We start from the raw sequence: 18,355 nt of genomic DNA on the forward strand, positions 1-18,355 counted from the left end.
TGAACATAATTAATCCAGAAATATATGTAGCATTACCGCAAGACGATTTAGAGTTTATCTCTATATCTTGAAGAGTGGATTTGCATGTGTGCTCCATGTGAAGTAAAATGTAAAAACAATGAAAAGACCTTGTACAACAAACATTGAATGTTGACTTGCGGAACACAAAAATTTGTTAAAATATTATGAAATAGACCGAATATTTCGATAGCTAGCCTAATTGTAGCGATTGCAGTGAAAAAAAACAACACTGCAGCGGCATGAGTGCGGCAATTTTATGGAAACTCGGCTTTTATGTCTTTTGAAATAGACTGACTCAAATAATTATCATTTATTAGGAACTACACTTTTCAATCAGTGGCACATTTCTCAATAGAAAAGTGCGTCCAAAACAATACAGTGTGCAGTAAAGTTCACAAAAGATAGACTTATGCTAAGAAAAAGACAATTCAAATTTTCAAAAGGGACATTAAGGAAAAGTAAAAAAAAAACTGTTCAGTCATGTAAAAAAAAATAAAATTCAAAGCAATCTTAAACTAAAACACTTAAGGCAAAATAAAGTGATGCAAACAAACACATGAACAATTATACAAACACCATACAAACGTACATGAAATACACATACATAAGTAGGCCTACATCATATATCCATACAAAACTGCATACTTATAGTCACATGTTATGGAGGGAAGGACATGAAAAAAGAAAATGTCTAATATCTTAAATTGAATAAGAGCTACAAATAGAACAAATGCCATAATTATTATCATAAAATTGGAGCGTAATCTAAATTTTATACAAGCCTTTAAAATCTATAGTTTCAAGTGACAGTAGAAACATTCTTGCACTTACAGCCGTCAGAATATTTAAAGACAACCATAGGATCCCGGTGTTTTGCATTTGTTTCTTTTTGTGTTTTGATGTTTTGCGATGTTCTTTTGTGAGAGGCAATGAATTAAATAAAGCAGAAAGAGGAGATATTTTTTTGTTGTCAATAGGCCTGATTAGTGTTGTACTGCACTCGATCCAATTGTATTGTATTTTTTTCTTTTTGTACTTCGAAAATACATTTATTTTAGTAAAAGGAAACAAAAAAAAAAACCCGAAGGACAAGCGACAAGTACGGTAAATAATAAACACACAAGGGAGGGAAAATGAGTTTAATTTGACTGAAAAATTGTGAAACAGCGACCTCTATAGACAACATTTGTTCACTTTTCACTGTCGATATTTACCTTTCTTGGCAAGCCAGAATAAGTATAAAATTGTTCCTTACTCTCGTTGATAAAATCGAAAGAAGGTACATTGTTCACATTATAAGATTTTATACTGCAGTTTTTGTTAAAGTATTTTTGAATTTGAATGAAGTAGTATTTATTTATTAAGAATATTATTGAAAGAGGATAATTGAATTGTTTACACCATACGGGTCCTTCGCGTCCCTCCCAGTGATTGTGGGTAAGAAACAACATGGCGGCACCCATACTCAAGTGGAAGAGGGTAACAAATACGACTGGGCCGTGTCCTAGGCCTCGCCACGGTCACAGAGCTGTTGCTATTAAAGATTTAATGGTTGTTTTCGGTGGTGGCAATGAAGGAATCGTTGATGAACTTCACGTTTACAACACAGGTAAGCTCAAAATTTTGGCGGTGTCCGTCAACACAATATGGCGGCTCGGGTTTGTTGTCATCTGATGCCGAGGATGAACTTTTTGGAATAATTAACTTTCTTGTTCAAAATATATTTTCTCACTTAGTTCTCAGACAATCACACTGTTTATTGTTTTTAAGTGTCCACTTTTGGGTGTCGTGAACATTATAGATCAGATTTTAACAGCATTTGTCTGAAATTCAACATGGCGGCGCCCGTTGTTTGTGTATAACGTCTATTCTCTGTTTATATTGCCGTTGGGGTCGTTAGGTCACATATTTTGTGGTATAATTAGTCCTAAGCAGTGAGTAAACAATTTACCACTAACACGCTTGCATTATTTAGAGTTTTTCGCAAATTATTTGTAAGATAGTCTTGTTTCTGTTTTCCTAAGTTTACGATTTTCCAACATGGCGGTTTTCAAAATGGCGCCCAAGATGGCGGTCGCCATTAGCCTTTTTGACATTACGAATTGTTGCCTCGGCATATATTTTTTATTTTATAAAGGGAAATCTGATTCTGATTGTAGATACAGATGATGGAGTTGTGGGTTAGTTCCATTTGTATATCCAGAGGTTAAAAAAAACTAAATTTTTTTGGTGTATTTCTGAAATATAAACGAAGTTTTCCAGGGGTAGTTGATGATTGAGAAGTTTTGTTTGATGAATATCCCTAGGCTAGTACCTAGTGCAATGGACGATTTGATAAGATCTGTTTACAATTGTAACTTATTTATAAGCTACTACCAGTCTCTATACTCCAAGCAAAGTGACACTAAAACTCAATTCATAATACAAAAGCAATTCTTTTGTTCTTGTGCACAAACGTAGGACCTAGGCAATAGTTTCCATAGGCTAGCCTACTGTATGTACACAGTTGACAATGATAATATAATTTTGTAAATACATTGTAAAAAAATTATTATACCATGGTTTTTCTTTTTCTACATTATTTGGAGAGCAATATGGAATGGTCTTTAAAAAAAAAGTGTTTTTAGATAACAGTTGTTTATGACCTCATCTGCTTCTCTATTCCATTTTTACTGCCACTTATTTTTATACTTTTAAATATTTTTTTTCCAGCATTGCAATCCATTAATATTTTTTATATTCCTCAACTTTGGTCAGTTTAGGCGAGACTCTTTATATCTTGTTCGCGATCTTTTAAAGATTGTCCGAGGAGGACAGAAAAAATAATAGCAAGATTTTGTTTTCTTATAAAACATAGTTTTGCCTAAAACATCCAGACGGAGAAGAAAATAAAATGAAATTTTATTAGTGAATGTGGACATTGTAGTAATGGGATGGTTGAATGCTTAAAATTTATGTAATTAGGTAGAAATATCTTGCTGTATGTTAGAAGATTTCAAGGCAGCGGTGGACTTGATAAAAATAAGGAAAGAGTTTTTTTTTTTTTCTTAAATTTCCATTTTTCGTGGAAGCGGGTGTGCCAATTGGCCAAAAATAAAATTGTTTTTTATTTAGGATTTTATTGATGGACAGCGGGTCGCTAAACGAGGTGTAAAAAAGTCATGCCTTAGACAAGACTTGTTTTATACCTTGTTTAACCATGTTTAATGAACCTGCCAACTGCAAATATTGATTTCTAATTTATTTTTAAGATTATTTTAACCTCTGATAAATTTTTTTTAAATAAGTATGCGAAACAAGGAATAAAAAATGTCTTGCCTTACAGATCCACTAAAACGCTTTAATTGCTTCAACCAAAGAAAAGCTTGGCCAAATAAAATGTGTTCTTTTTTTTAAAGAAAAGTTGACAGACATTCTTTAGACTTTATAATTTTTTTTTTTTTTTTTTTTTTTTTTTTTTTTCAGAAAATTTTCTAATAGGTTTAAAGATCTAATTGAAAATTTCTTTTATATTTATCCAATTTTGCAGCCAAATCTGAATAATAAAAATTACACTACAGTACCACATACAATTTTTACCATATAAAAAGGATAATTTCTGTAGCATGTTAATTGAGAACACAAAGTTAATTATTGAAGCAAAGTATGTAGAAATATGCATGATAAAAAAAACATGAATTAAGAAGAACAACATTAAGTAAACAATTTCATATAAAAATATAAAGTATAAATTGATGATGTTTATAAACTAAGTTCAAAGTTTAGTGATATAAATTTTAATAATTAAAAAAAAATATATATTATTTTGGTCTCACAGGATTTGAACCTAAGGCCTGGAGAAAGAAAAGCAAGCACCTTAAACACTAAGCCACAGTTGAAGTCTTGACAAATACTGTTGTAGTACCCTACTCTGGGTATACAGTAAGCAAGGGGAAGTGGGGGGAGGGGAGTATTTCCTATAAATTTTGTCATAGTTCTTCTAATCTGTGGGTGTCTCAGAATATTTGTTTTGAATGAGAGTATACATTAAGAAAGATTTAATTTCGGAATAAAATTTTAATACCCTATAAATCAACGTGAAGAACAATACTGTAGATTGAAAGTAACATTTTATCCCATTAGTTGCCTTGCTCTGTTGGTCCCGTTTGTACCAACTGGCTAGCCTAGCTTGGCATTTTGTTGGAATGATGCCAATGAGAGAAGATATATTATAGGATAATTTCAACATAGTGACTGAAATATACACAGCCATTTTAGCATATGGATTCAACTTATAAACTACTGTAAATATGAGGGAACAGCTTAGATCAGTCGGCTAAACAGGTGATGATGTTTACACTGAACCGTGGAGATCTCTTAGTGCCTGGTTCAATTCTATCCTTTTCTCTTCTTGGGTTTCAGCTGGAAGATTGAAAGGCAAGTTTTAGTAGCTGCAGCATCATTCAGATAAGAAGTGTTAAGCTGTTGGTCTTATGTGTACACTGTAATATGGTCCATGTGCACGTAGGGGATTGTCTCCTGATGGTGTAGGCCTATTGCGCAATTCACCACCTGAAGGAACTCGTGAAAAAAATCTTGTATTTAATGTTAAAGAAATCCAAATCAAATAGATGTAAAAACAGCTTCCTTAGGAAGACTTTACTATTACTAATACACTTACGTTGCAAAGTAGCAATGACACATTCATAAATGGTTGCCAGATGTTACCTCTCATATTTTTTGTTTACGTCTTGGGGCCATAAGTGGTGTAAACCATGCACTTGTAATTGTTTTTTAGTGCAGTATTTGAGCTGGTATACATTGAATTAGTCTTAACACATCAAGTTCTACCACAAGTTTATCAAAGACAGCCTGTAATTACTGTTGTCAGATAAATAAGTGAAATTTTATTGCACAAGACAATATACTGTATGAATGATGCACTGCATACAGTACAGTAAACTAAGTCTCACTACGGCTTAGAGAGTGAAGTTGTTTTTGGTCATAAAAAAAAAATCCTATCGCATCACTTAACAGGACTTGATCGTATGAGGACATACTGTAAAGTTCAAAGGTTAACACTTCTTACCTGAAGAATTACAGCTCAACTACTCTCCAGAATAAATACCTTATCCTCAGTAGTGGAAGTGTCCAGTTTATCAAATTTGATTTGAGAAAAACATGTGACATGCCTTTAATATGGGCATTATGACATCACATAATAATAATAATAATAATAATAATAATAATAATAATAATAATGACTTTATTTGAAAATGGAAAACTGATCACAAATTAAATGTGTTTTTCACAAGGCCGTTTCTGAAGTACATAATAAGAAAATTAAATTACAAAAACAATTACAAGACAAACAGAAATAAAGAAGTAAAAGAAACCAAAATAAAACAATTACTGTATTATCTTATGCAAGTAACTTTCAATTATTTGTTAATATGACCATATATAGGCACATCATGACTATATATGGGTACATCATGACTATATATGGGTACATCATGACTATATATGGGCACTCGACAGTTTTGTTTTTTTTGGTCAAATACAATTTGATAGCCTGAACAAAGCTTTAGAATAGAGAGATAAAGTAAAAAATACAAAAAACTTTTTTTTTTTTTGGTTTTGGAAATGTCAAACTTCAACTTTCATATAGATTATACCCTGGGCTGTTCCTGTTTGCCTGGAAAAATGCTTGCATTATGTGAAATTGAACTTTAATTAGGATGTGAACTTGTGTTTTAGTATGTGTTTATTATGCCCAGTGAACTCTTGATTTTTCTGACTGTAGAATTAGTAAGTACTTAGTGGAAACTAGAATATAAATATATTTGAAGAAGTTAATGAATTAGAAAGATTGATTATATCATCATGTTACATCATTAAATATTCTCAGAAATGATTACACAACAAACATTAAAATACAAAGGAATATTGAGGCATGAAATAAAAAATCTGAACCAAATTAACTGTTAAATGGGATGTCTAATAGAGATTCAAACAGAGATTATGTAAATTACATTTTCTTTTGAAAAAAAGTAAAAGATTGCTCTTGTTATGATGTTTTTTGTTTTAAAAAAATTCTTTAATTTTTTAAACATATTTTTTATTTAAGTACTGTATAATACATTACAATATAAAAAGTTAGTAAAAACAAATTTAAATAATAATTTAAAATGTATTATTCAATACTAGTCACATTTTAAATATTTTCTGTAGCTAATAACCAATGGTTCGTTCCGGCTGTACGAGGAGATATTCCTCCCGGATGTGCTGCGTATGGCTTTGTCTGTGATGGTACAAGACTACTTATCTTTGGTGGCATGGTTGAGTATGGCAAATACTCTAACGAGTTGTATGAGCTGCAGGCAAGTCGTTGGGAATGGAAACGTTTGAAGCCAAAACCTCCACGCAATGGACCAGCACCATGCCCCCGATTGGGTCACACATACACTCTAGTGAACGGCTCAGCTCATCTCTTTGGTGGGCTGGCTAATGATAGTGATGATCCCAAGAACAATATACCAAGGTATTTATGGCATCATATAATGATAATTGATCATCTATTTCTATTTTATGATAATCTCTAAAAATAATTTTTAAGATCCCATATTTTTAATGCCATGCATCAGACAATAGATTTTTGTTTGGCAGACTTAACAGACTGTTTGATCAGACTTTGGCTAGTAAAGTAAAACTGTAAACTTATTTGTTTGATAAAACATAGCTGTAAAACCTGAGCGTACACTATCAGATATTGCCTGATCAAACAATGTCTTGTTTCTTACAGACAAAAGTGTTAAAGTAACCCAAGGTTACAGTACAAAATGAATTTGTATTAATTACTAAGTTTACTTAATGATTTTATAATTTTTATAAATTATTAGAGTATTCATCAAATATTTAAATACATATTTTATATAAATTGTTTTATTTTTTGCACAACAAACTAAAGATATAATATTTGTATAGTATAGTTCATCTTGATTTTAAAGTGAAAGGTCTGTAAAGTAGTAACTTATTTTTGCTGATAAAACAACTATTTAATATCTTCTGTTTAGATACTTGAATGATCTTTATACCCTTGATGTGAGAGTTTCAAACTCTGCCTTGTCTTGGAACATACCAATCACCAACGGGGAGCCACCTCCACCTCGTGAGTCGCATACAGCTGTTTCTTACATGGGCAAAGATGGAAAGCGCCCTCGCTTGATCATATATGGAGGGATGAGTGGATGTAGACTTGGTGACCTATGGCAACTAAATTGTGGTAAGTTAGTGTCAGTCTAGCATTAACATTGGTTGTAGTTATCGGTGTGATTTAAAGTCAACAGGCAACTAAGTCTAGATTATCAATTTTTTTGACAAAAAACTGTTGTATGCCCATATATAGTCATGCCCATATTTAGGCATGTCATGTTTTTGTCAAATATAATGTGAGGGCTTAAAAATCAGCAGTGTGGTTTGGATGATTTCAAAATTAATGCATTGTTTACAGGCATTTTCCTATCTCGTAATTAAAGTATTATTTTATTTCCAATGGGTTGTTTAGATTTATCCTTTTGTATTTTATTTATAATTCTTTATGCAGCTGACTACCAATCAGAAGTATGTAAACATCTATAGCCTCATCAAGTTCAGGTCCAAATTGTTTAATACATTTGAACTTGACTAAAGTCGAATCTAAAATGGCATTGAGAAATTGCTAGATAAAATTGCAAGTCATTAATTAATGGAAAACACAACAATGTAAAATATGATAACTTAGAAATTATTTGACTTAGGCAAAGTTGACTTAGTAGTAAACTTTACAGTAAATATTAATAAAAGGAACGAAAAAAAAAAAAAAAAAACATTTTTAAAAAGTTAAGGATCTACACACTGTAGAATAGAATACCAGCATATTTAAGGGTATGTTATTTACAAGACCACTCCAAATGGTACCCTAAATTATATTGTGTAACAACATTTTTACCTGGAATTTCAATGGTTAAAATCTGATTTTCTATCAATCTACCATCAGTACACTTTAATTTATATTTATTTAATCTTTCTTATATAAACCATAATGAAGTTTTAAATTGCGTGTTTGTTTTTTTGTTGCAGACACTAACACGTGGATCAAACCGGAGATCCATGGTACGGCACCGCTTCCAAGAAGCCTGCATTCGGCAACCATGATTAACCATCGGTAACACATAAATCATTTTCTAACACGTTTAATTTCTAATGTATTTTAATCATCGGTTTATAACACTTTGCTGCCATGTGAATTATTCTTTCCTTTAGCATCATTCTTTATTTTTTAAATTTTATTTATTTATTTTCTTTTTTTGTTAAACATTTTGTGCACTGGGCTTTTTTTTGTGGGGGGGGGGGGGGTGTGGAAATTACAGAATTTAGGACACAATAAAAATATATTTATTCTGATATCTTGAAAAAACCGACCAAGCAACAGGCTTTTTATTCCCTGGGAGTTGTGATGCCAAATTAGTATCAGTGACTAAAACAAGACAATTTACTTTTTAATATACCTAATTAGTATCAGTGACTAAAACAAGACAATTTACTTTTTAATATACCTATATTCTCCATATTATAGGCTTTAAAATGATAGGTCATTTAATGGGAATCGACTTACAATTGCCAAAGTTACGAGTAAAAGTAATTTACGGCTTCTGATGTACTAAAGCATACAATACTGACAAATTCTACTAAGTATTCTATTTAACATTTAGCAACAGTAGGTTTTGGACGGCAAGCCTCTAAAGTTATTTCTTCCTGTGAAGCATCACTCAGAAATATGTTACAGACTCCCATCAATACTTAACAACTATAATTTAAAAATATATGCTTGAGTTCAAATACCACTTGACTTCTGAAGATATATATAGAAACCAGGTCGGGTTTTATAAACAATTGACCCAATTTGGGAGTATAAACTAATCTATGGACCTAAAGGCTATTTGAATTTTCAGTTCTCAACTTTAATTTCAAGTCTTATTAAGAAATACTGAAACCTTTTTACAAAATCCTTTAATGTCATTTTTAATAGTGAGAGTAAATGGTTGTATAATTTCGGGACTTTGTCTTACAACATTATCTTAAGTCGCTTTTAGGAAGCTTAGGAATTTTGTTGGAACATTGCCAAATACATTGAAATTTAGAATCTTTTATATTTTGAATTTAGTTTTAGACTGTTTACATCGGTATTGGTATGACCATGCATTCTGAAGCATACAGTGCCCTCTAAAATGCCTATGTGCGATTTTAAGTTAGGCTGAAAGTAAAATGTTTACAATCCTGAGCTTATTAGTTAAAAAAAACATCTGAATTTTATTATCAAATCAAAAGTATTTGTGTACATCTGCCTATCTGATGATAATGTGATATGAAAAATATGGGTGACGTGATTAAAATTCCTGATTGTCTAATCACATTGTCCTCAAAATTATGGTTATCCAGTGCTCTACTATATTATTGGTTATCTAGTGCCCTACTCGAGGCAAAACAATGTAACTCGCATTTTTGTTGATTCTGAGATATCATTTGGGAATATTTTAAACACTTCATAATTACCTGTGAATGTTTCATGTCTCAAAAATTAGTCGTTTTGGGGATAGCACCACCTATATTTTTTTTTAATCACAGAACTTAAAATCTAGTGATTTTCCGTGGTAAAACAACGTAACTGCTAGATTACGGGGCAAAACAACGTATCTGCGATGTAGATACATTATTTTACCTCAGAGTTGTATTAAAAAATAGTTTTGAGCTAGGGGAGTTTGCTACAGCAAAATCAACTGGTTGAAGGTGTTTTCATATCAATAATCCTAACAACAGTGTATGCACAAGCTGGATAATGCATATTATTGCCCAGACATAATAAATTCAAAACAATACGTTGCAATATCGTGCCCTAAAAATTCTCAATGTTTCCAAGGTAAATAACTTTGCAATACACCAACAGTTGTAATTGAAATTTTACATAATCATTAAAGCATATATAGATATATGGTCCTGAAAAAACTTCAGAAGGATGCTACAATTTGTTACGAAGTTGTAAACATGCAAACTTGTAACTGTTTTCCTCGAAAAGTGGAAATTTCAAGTTACAGTACATTTTTTTGCCACGGCTTGGCCGTAATATATACAGTATGATGGTTATCCAGTGCTCTACTATATGATGGGTATCTAGTGTTGGAAGCTTGACTACAAAATTATTATCTACATCCTTTGACAGGTTGAATCGCAGCTGTTCATATAACAGATTATTTGAGTAGAAATTAGCCTTGGGATTATGTGACCTTCCCCAGAGCGGGTGAGATAGTGTGTCAAAAGACATCTGCATCACTCTCGCACATTAAGACAATTACGCATATTATAACCTTTATGTGTCCCCCTTTCATGAATCTAATTCAGGATTATGCAAATGAGTAGCAGTTGAAGAATGTAAACTGCATGATATGCAAATTAAATAGATTGTGACTGTATCTAAAAGTTTAATGTCTGAATGATGTTTCTTTTCATAAAGATTTCATTAAAATATATTTCTGGTAATTGGCAAATCAATTAGGCACAATAATTCAACATGACATAGAATGCCACAATGGTTTACTCTCATCATCTACGGAAATGCAGGAAGTCCTGAATTAAACATACTGTACAGTTTGTGGGTACAATCTAGAAAACTAACCAAAAAAAAAAATAATGAAAATTTGATTGTTTGCCAAACAGTTTAAGGATCTATGCAGATCATTTAGAAATGCTATTATTATCGCTCTTCATTTTATTTTTACAAACTTATAACTTAACAAAACATATATATTGAATCCTGACATTGTGGTTATCACAGGTATTGTCTAGGGATTATATGAATGTTGTCAATTAACATGTTTTACAGACAGAACCTGTGCAAAATTAATTAAATGATGCATGTTATACATAATGCAGAGTAAAGCATACCATGTGAAGATGTCAATATTTAAGCAAAGTTTTCATAAATTTTAATATTTTTAAGCTAATACTTCTATATATTGATTATTTTATAAACCTTTTCATATACTTTTAAAATATACTTATGTATTCAGAATATTGTGTTGGATGTACTTTAGTATTCAATTGAAATTGGCACACATCCAAAGAACTGCCTTTGCTAGCCAGCAGCCAAAATATGTTTCTCTGATATCCTTATAAATTTATTGCCTAAAAATTGTATGAATAGTGTATTTTCACAAATAAAAATGATCTATATGTTTCATAGAAAATTTAGGGTCATAAAAATGATAAGGCTTATCAGTAAAGAAAAAAAGTTGATTGGAATTATAGACACAAATAAAAAAAAAGTCCACATCCTGGTGATTTAAAATAAAATGTCAATACAGTTAAGTACATGAAAATGATAAGGCTTAGTAAAGATAAGAGTTGATTGTTATTATACACTTAAAATTTATCAAATATTCTAAGTAGCATTGTGGATATAGTGTTTTCAGTTCTCACAGCTAGCAAAAATTAGTCTGATGTTTGGTGATTTGTGATCCACGATCATAAAACGGCTGTAAACTCGTCCTCAGACCAAAACGAGTTTTTGTTATGATGGCATAGAACATATAATTTACTTTAAAATGAAAGTTAAATGAACTCAATCAGGTGTCTGGAAGCAAAGTTATGACTGTTGAAATAATTATCATCTTATCAACTTTCTTTAAACCAAATTTTTAGAAAATGCCTTTATTTTCGGCAAGTTTCTATTCATTATTCATTAACTCCAATCCGAAAATGGCAAAATTTTACCTTTTACAGGAATTTTAAACTCAGTAAGAATAATAGTTAAAATTTTTTATTACACAAAAACCCAATTCTCAATATTATTCAGTGCAAGTTTACAGCCCATTTATTGGGTCACATTTACATACAATATTGAAGTTATTGGGTTGATTTTTTTCTTTTCTGATAATCCAATTAATATAGTAGACCATTAGTTGTCTTGTTGTTATGACGACTGGTAGTCTTTGGGGTCCCCTGCACTTCAACCTCAAATCGACCAAGGTTATACTATGACCAAGCTTAACACCACAGTTCACTTAAGAATGCTTATAGAGTATCAGTGAAATGGCGTGTGAGTATGTTAAACAAATCAACCCAATATTTGATATTGAATCAAGATGAATTTTTTCAAAAAAATTGAAGTTGTAAATAAAAAATTTAATATACAAGCAAGTATGCAGTTTGCCACATAGATTTTTAAAATACGACATGTGAAGTTTATAGTGGCTTCTTTATATGGACCAGTGAAGGGATACAATTCACTATTGATTAATGTTTTGTTGCTTGTATTTTAAGGATGTTTGTGTTTGGAGGATGGGTGCCTCTTGTGATGGATGATGTCAAAGTGGCAACGCATGAGAAGGAGTGGAAGTGTACCAATACGCTTGCTTCGCTGAACCTAGGTAAGTCGTGGTAGTATTCGGCCGTGCCATGGTAAAACAACGTAACTGGTAGGTAGGAGAATAACCCATAACTTGCAGCGTCCATGTACTGAATTGCATATGGGCGTGGTCCGCGACTACCTAGCAGCCGTTAAGAGGTGCTTCATGTAAGCTACATGTTCACATCATACACAACAACAGGGGCTGGAATGAACCATAACATCGCAATAACCCCTTCTCTTCCGAAAGATGCAGTGTTTTCTTTAAATGTTCTACGCGTTACATTCGACATACCCTTCTCTTCCGAAAGATGCAGTGTTGTCTTTAAATGTTCTACTCGTTACATTTCAACTCATTACTTTTGTTTTTTTGTTTTTTGTGCTGCATTTATATACTGTATTTTACATTTTTTACTGTTTTATGTACACAGAGATTTCAGCTAATGCTGCCCTCTGTCTTTTTATTGTTGAGTAAATAAACCTTGAACAATATACCAGCCTTTTTTTACAGATTTTACTCAAATTTGAACTGACAAATTTGAGGAGCCTAGCAGTTATTTTATATTGAAATAGTATTGAAAAATTATTATTTTGTTGTCATATTTTAGCATAAAAGACTTGCATTCTTTCCTATGAGCAACAAATCCAATAATTAGATTGGTAACCAAAAATGTTTCATTGTTGATGTCATAATAATAATAAGTAATATTTGACCTGCTTTTAAAGATAATTGCTTGCTTGACCTAATTCCGTACTCAGGATGGTACTACAGTACAGTAGTCAGGAAATATTTGATTGGCAACGGTTAATGCAAGTACACAAGCTTAGTGTTACTGTACTTTTTGTAGAACTGTATTGTATTTTTTAAAATTTTTAACTGACAGAGTATTTCTGTTTCTCTAGCTATTTAGTGTTCTCCAAAGTTTACTACCTTCCTCTTCCTAATCTTAGTATTTCTATTGACATCTTCCAATTAACATTTAGTGATCACATTCACATTCTTTTCGGCAAACATTCTATCATTTCTAGAATATTTTTTTTAGAATACAATACAATTAAACTTTATTGACAATCTGCATAGTAAAATACATTAAAATACAAATTCAAGTTGAACAGTTGCCATAGAGGCAATTAATTTTTTTTATACTTAATAATGTTCATTCCATTCTTTGTATTACATAGTCATTTTCCAGAAACCACTCAGTTGATACAATCAACAAAAAAGGATCCAGTAAAAATAGGAAAAAGAGAATTAATATAATATTTATATCAATATAATGTAGAAATAATTTGTTGAAATTTGGTATTGTGCACTTATTGTCGTATCTTATTATTTCTTTTTACATAGTTCAATTTACATGTAGTGATTACATTTTATATCTGCATAGTAAAATACATTAAAATACAAATTGAAGTTGAACAGTTGCCATAGAGGCAATAATTTTTTTTTAAATTGAATAATGCTCATTCTTTGTATTACATAGTCATTTTCCAGAAACCACTCAGTTGATACAATAAAAAAAACCAATATAAAGTAGGAAAAGAGAATTAATATAATATTTATATCAATTAATATAATGTAGAAATAATTTGTTGAAATTTGGTATAATGCACTTATTGGCGTATCTTATTATTTCTTCTTACATAGTTCAATTTACATGTATGTAGTGATCACATTTTATTACTGGCAACATTGTATTATCTCCAGAATATTTTTTTTTTCATACCAATACAATACAATACAAATAAACTTTCTTTGCAATCTGCATAATAGACGCTTTCCAGAAAACACTCATTTGATAAAATCAACAAAAAACCACTTAAAAATAGGAAAAAGAGAATTGTTAATATAATATTTGTCCTGAAATATTGAAGTCAATTAGTATAATTTAGAAATATTTTGTTGAAATTAGGTGTAGTGCACTAATCGTATCTGCTGGTTTTGAATTTTGTTCAAAGTGGAGTAGTGAAAGTAATGTGGCGATTCCCACTAGTAGAGTAATTTAAATTACAACTGCTTCTGTGCATTTCCTGCCGTCTGAGAAACTTGTCTCACAATTCAAAATGACTTGCAATGTAAATTGGCTAAATGCTGTGCGCTCATAAATCAACATTAGCCAATAACTACTACATTTACATATACTATGTGGTTAGACCAGGCGGGGTTAGACTCAACATTATTAAATAGACGTAAACATTTAAATAAACATTTAGCTAAACACTTAGGGTCGACATTTAGTTCTTAAGAATTATTTAACTATTTAGTTTAGCTATTTTATGAAAGTTTTTGTGCTAAGGTTTGACAGCCAATTAAATTCACTTATTTAAACGTTAGCTAAACTTTTTTTGCTTATCTCCGCTAAAAGTAGTTAAACTAAATAGCTTAATTCTTAAGTACTGAAAATCGATATCATTTAGCTAATAGTGAATTTAATTGGCTAATGTCACATTTTAGCTGTAAAATAGTTAAACTAAATAACTAAACTTAATATCAAGAACTGAATTTCGGCACCAAGCGTTTAGCTAAATTCTTATATAAATGTTTACATCTATTTAATAATGTTGAGTCTAACCACATAGTGTGTAGCTGTAGTTCAGCTATATTTGTGCTTACGTAGCATTAGCCAATTCAAGTCATTTAACTTTAGCTAAACACTTTTTGCTTATCTAATCTTTTGTAAACATTTAGCTAAATGCTTGGTGTCGACATACAGTGTTTCCTAATTCAGTTCACTTAACACTATGTGCTTGGATTTCATTAACCAGTTCAATTGACTTGAACATTAGCTGAACGCTTGTTGCTTTAATCTTACGATGGACACCACTTGAACTAAGTCCTTGACTATCTTGGCTTATTCGTGTATGATACTGAATACTTTTAATGAAAGACTAAGCATTATTTAGCTAAACACTATGTGTTTAGACTCAGCATTAGCCAATTAAATTCACATGAAAATTGACTTAAATGTGTTACTTAGGTGACTTTTTTATGCTTTGTTTTGCAAGCTTATTTTCTTATAGTGCAAAAAAAAAGAAATGTTTTTGTTTGCTTATTTAGCAAATGGTTTTGCCAAAAACATCCCAGACAGAGGAGAAAATAAAAATATAATTTTATTGGTAAATGTGAACAGTGTAATAATGGGATTGTGATATCCTTTAAATCTATATAATCAGGAAGAAATATTCATATTTTATTTTTAATGATTCTAAATGAAAAAAAAAAATTCCTGCAATTTCCAGTTTTTTCGTGGGGATGGGTGCACTAATTGTCCAAAAATAAATAACAAGGTATAAAAAAAACTCATGCCTTATAATAAAATTATTATAAAAGACCCCACTCAATGTTTATCTTTGGCTATCTTCATGTTATAAGTACTATAGGACTGTAATAATTTAAATTTATGACTAAAAAAATATTTAGCTAAACAACACTAAGTGCTTACAATCAGCATTAGCCAATTAAATTCCTTCAATGTTAGATAAATAATTGTTGCTTATCTGGTTTTTTGAAGGACCCCATAAAAATCTGGCTTTTGTGGGTTATCCAAATATCTCAATATTTAATTCAAAGCATTATTTAGCTGAACACTATGTGCAAAGACTGGATTATGTTGTTGATTTAGTTTACTTAGTCGACTTTGCCTAACTCAAATAATTTACAAGTCGACCTTATTTTACATGACAAATTGTTGTGTTTTCCATTAATCAACGATCTGTATGCCAAATGTTATCTAAGTCAAACAATTTTGCAATTTTATTTTGGATTTGACTTAGGCAAGTTCAACTGTACAAGTCATGATAAATAAATATGTTAAATAAATATGCAAGGTAAATTATTCATGATTGCATTAATTTCTCCATTCCTTGGGTATTTATTTTCAGATATTCAACAAACAATTTTAATCAAACTTTTAAGAAGTTGGCATTGTCTGGCTTCAGACAGAAATTTACATGGTTTGATCTGCATGTCTGACACAAGTATACACTGTCATAAAAAATCTGATCAAATATTACCTGAATCTGCCAGATAACAGACTGATGATTGTGCATGCCTTGATTAAGATATCTTAAACATGGTGCAGTACATCCACTAAGTTCTAATGCATTATGCATTATTTTACTTTGTTATATTTAATTGGATATTTAATTACAGCTTTGATGACTCATCTTAATGATGCTCAACATTAGAATTAATATTTTTTTGTTCTGTATTGCAGACACTATGACATGGGAACCACTAGCAATGGAAGTATTTGAGGATCAAGTGCCCAGGGCCAGAGCTGGTCACTGCTCCGTGGCCATCCACTCGAGACTCTTTGTCTGGAGTGGACGTGATGGCTACAGAAAGGCCTGGAACAATCAGGTATTGGTCTTCTACCTAAATATTTTTTTTTTTATTTTGGCACTGTGTTTTGAGGTGAATAGCTGTGCCTGATACAATTTAGGAACTTTTCTATTTATAATTTTAATGAAATCTGATTATAAGTCAATGCCATTCAAACAGGAACTTTGTTCATAGCTGGTGACTAAGGCCTTGTCCTAGTGTAATGCATTTTCTAACCAATCGATGTAAAAATAAGTTCCCGTAATCCCGAAAGCACCGATGAGGGCAGTATAATAGAGGCAGTAGATCTAAAAATGATCTATTAATCAATCAAACTCTTAATCAATCGGCCGAGTGTTTCTGGAGCTCCTAATGAAGGCAGTATAATATAACATTCCATTCCAATTTAATTCAATCACTTTTATTTGAAAAATTAATATATTATAATGTATGGCATTAAAATCCCTGATAGTTTTTGTGTTTGTTGATGAGATGAAACTGTAAAAAAAAAAAGAATTTTAATAAAAATTATTTTAATATCTTGCAGGTCTGCTGTAAAGATCTGTGGTTTCTGGAGACAGAAAAACCTCCAGCGCCCTCTAGAGTTCAGCTTGTACGTGCCAGTACCAACACACTGGAAGTTTGCTGGGGCAGTGTTGCTACAGGTAAATGACTTGCATTCTGTTATATACATTTCTAAGTATATTTTATTAGTTTAAACTGTTTTGGTACATATTTCACAGAATTGGTTTTCTAAGCAATTTACCAGTAGCAACATTTAAAGCATGTGAACCCAATGATTGGCGAAAAGGGAGCGCTTTGTATCTGCAAAGAAAAGGCACTATATAGTTGAACTTGTCAAATTCAAAATGAAATTGAAACATTTTTCAACTTAGATAAAATTTGATTTACAGATCTTTAATTAATGGAAAACAACGATTTGCAATGTGAATTAAAATTGCACTAAAAATTATTTAAGAGTTAGGCAAAGTCGACATAGACAAGTTTAACTGTATAAATGATATAAGTAATAATTATATTTAAAAAAAATTTTTTTTATTTATTTCAACATCATCCAACAGCGACCAGTGTCGCCCATAACAGGATTGATACATGAAAATTGATACATAAAAAATTTATATAAGTAATATAACATTAAATTCAAATATAGGTCTAAAAATAATTAAAAATATAAGAAATTCACTTGGTAATAGAAGTAAAAATGGTAGTAATTTTGTGATGGAAGCAGTTAAGACTATCAAAACATATATCTAAGGAAGGATTGAAACAGATAGAATTATATAACTTAGGGAGACAACAAATAAAACCATTTTTTGTAACGTTAACCCTACCCGGTGGAACCCTAAATAATCCAGGGGATCTTAATCTATGCAAAGGAACTAGTATTTGAAAAAAAGAAGTGAAATCACCGTCAAAACTGGCATTTATGCATTTGTAAAGAAAAATAAGATAAAAAATATTCCTTCTCTCTTCGAGTAAAGCCAACTTAGGACTTTTACCAAATTTACGAAAATAGAACCTACAGAATTTATTTTGAATACGTTGCAACCTAACAGACAGTGCAGTTG

The 18,355-nt window shown here is 31.1% G+C and overlaps 1 protein-coding gene across 2 annotated transcripts in view; it reads left to right on the forward strand.

Moving 5' to 3' along the window:
• Positions 1-1,424: 1,424 nt before the first annotated feature.
• Positions 1,425-18,355, forward strand: part of LOC117101404 (host cell factor 2-like) — a 28,853-nt gene continuing 11,922 nt past the window's right edge. For both annotated transcript variants that reach the window (XM_033241380.1, XM_033241381.1), the window contains exons 1-7: positions 1,425-1,630; positions 6,235-6,544; positions 7,077-7,285; positions 8,122-8,206; positions 12,358-12,464; positions 16,660-16,805; positions 17,314-17,431. In XM_033241380.1, coding sequence (XP_033097271.1) covers positions 1,471-1,630; positions 6,235-6,544; positions 7,077-7,285; positions 8,122-8,206; positions 12,358-12,464; positions 16,660-16,805; positions 17,314-17,431 — 1,135 coding nt within the window. In that variant the 5' untranslated portion in view covers positions 1,425-1,470. The remainder of the gene's footprint in view (positions 1,631-6,234; positions 6,545-7,076; positions 7,286-8,121; positions 8,207-12,357; positions 12,465-16,659; positions 16,806-17,313; positions 17,432-18,355) is intronic.

This window comes from Anneissia japonica, unplaced genomic scaffold (genome assembly GCF_011630105.1).
Source record: "Anneissia japonica isolate Jap-2015-1 unplaced genomic scaffold, ASM1163010v1 scaffold287981_len1045443_cov154, whole genome shotgun sequence".
Classification (NCBI taxonomy): domain Eukaryota; kingdom Metazoa; phylum Echinodermata; class Crinoidea; order Comatulida; family Comatulidae; genus Anneissia; species Anneissia japonica.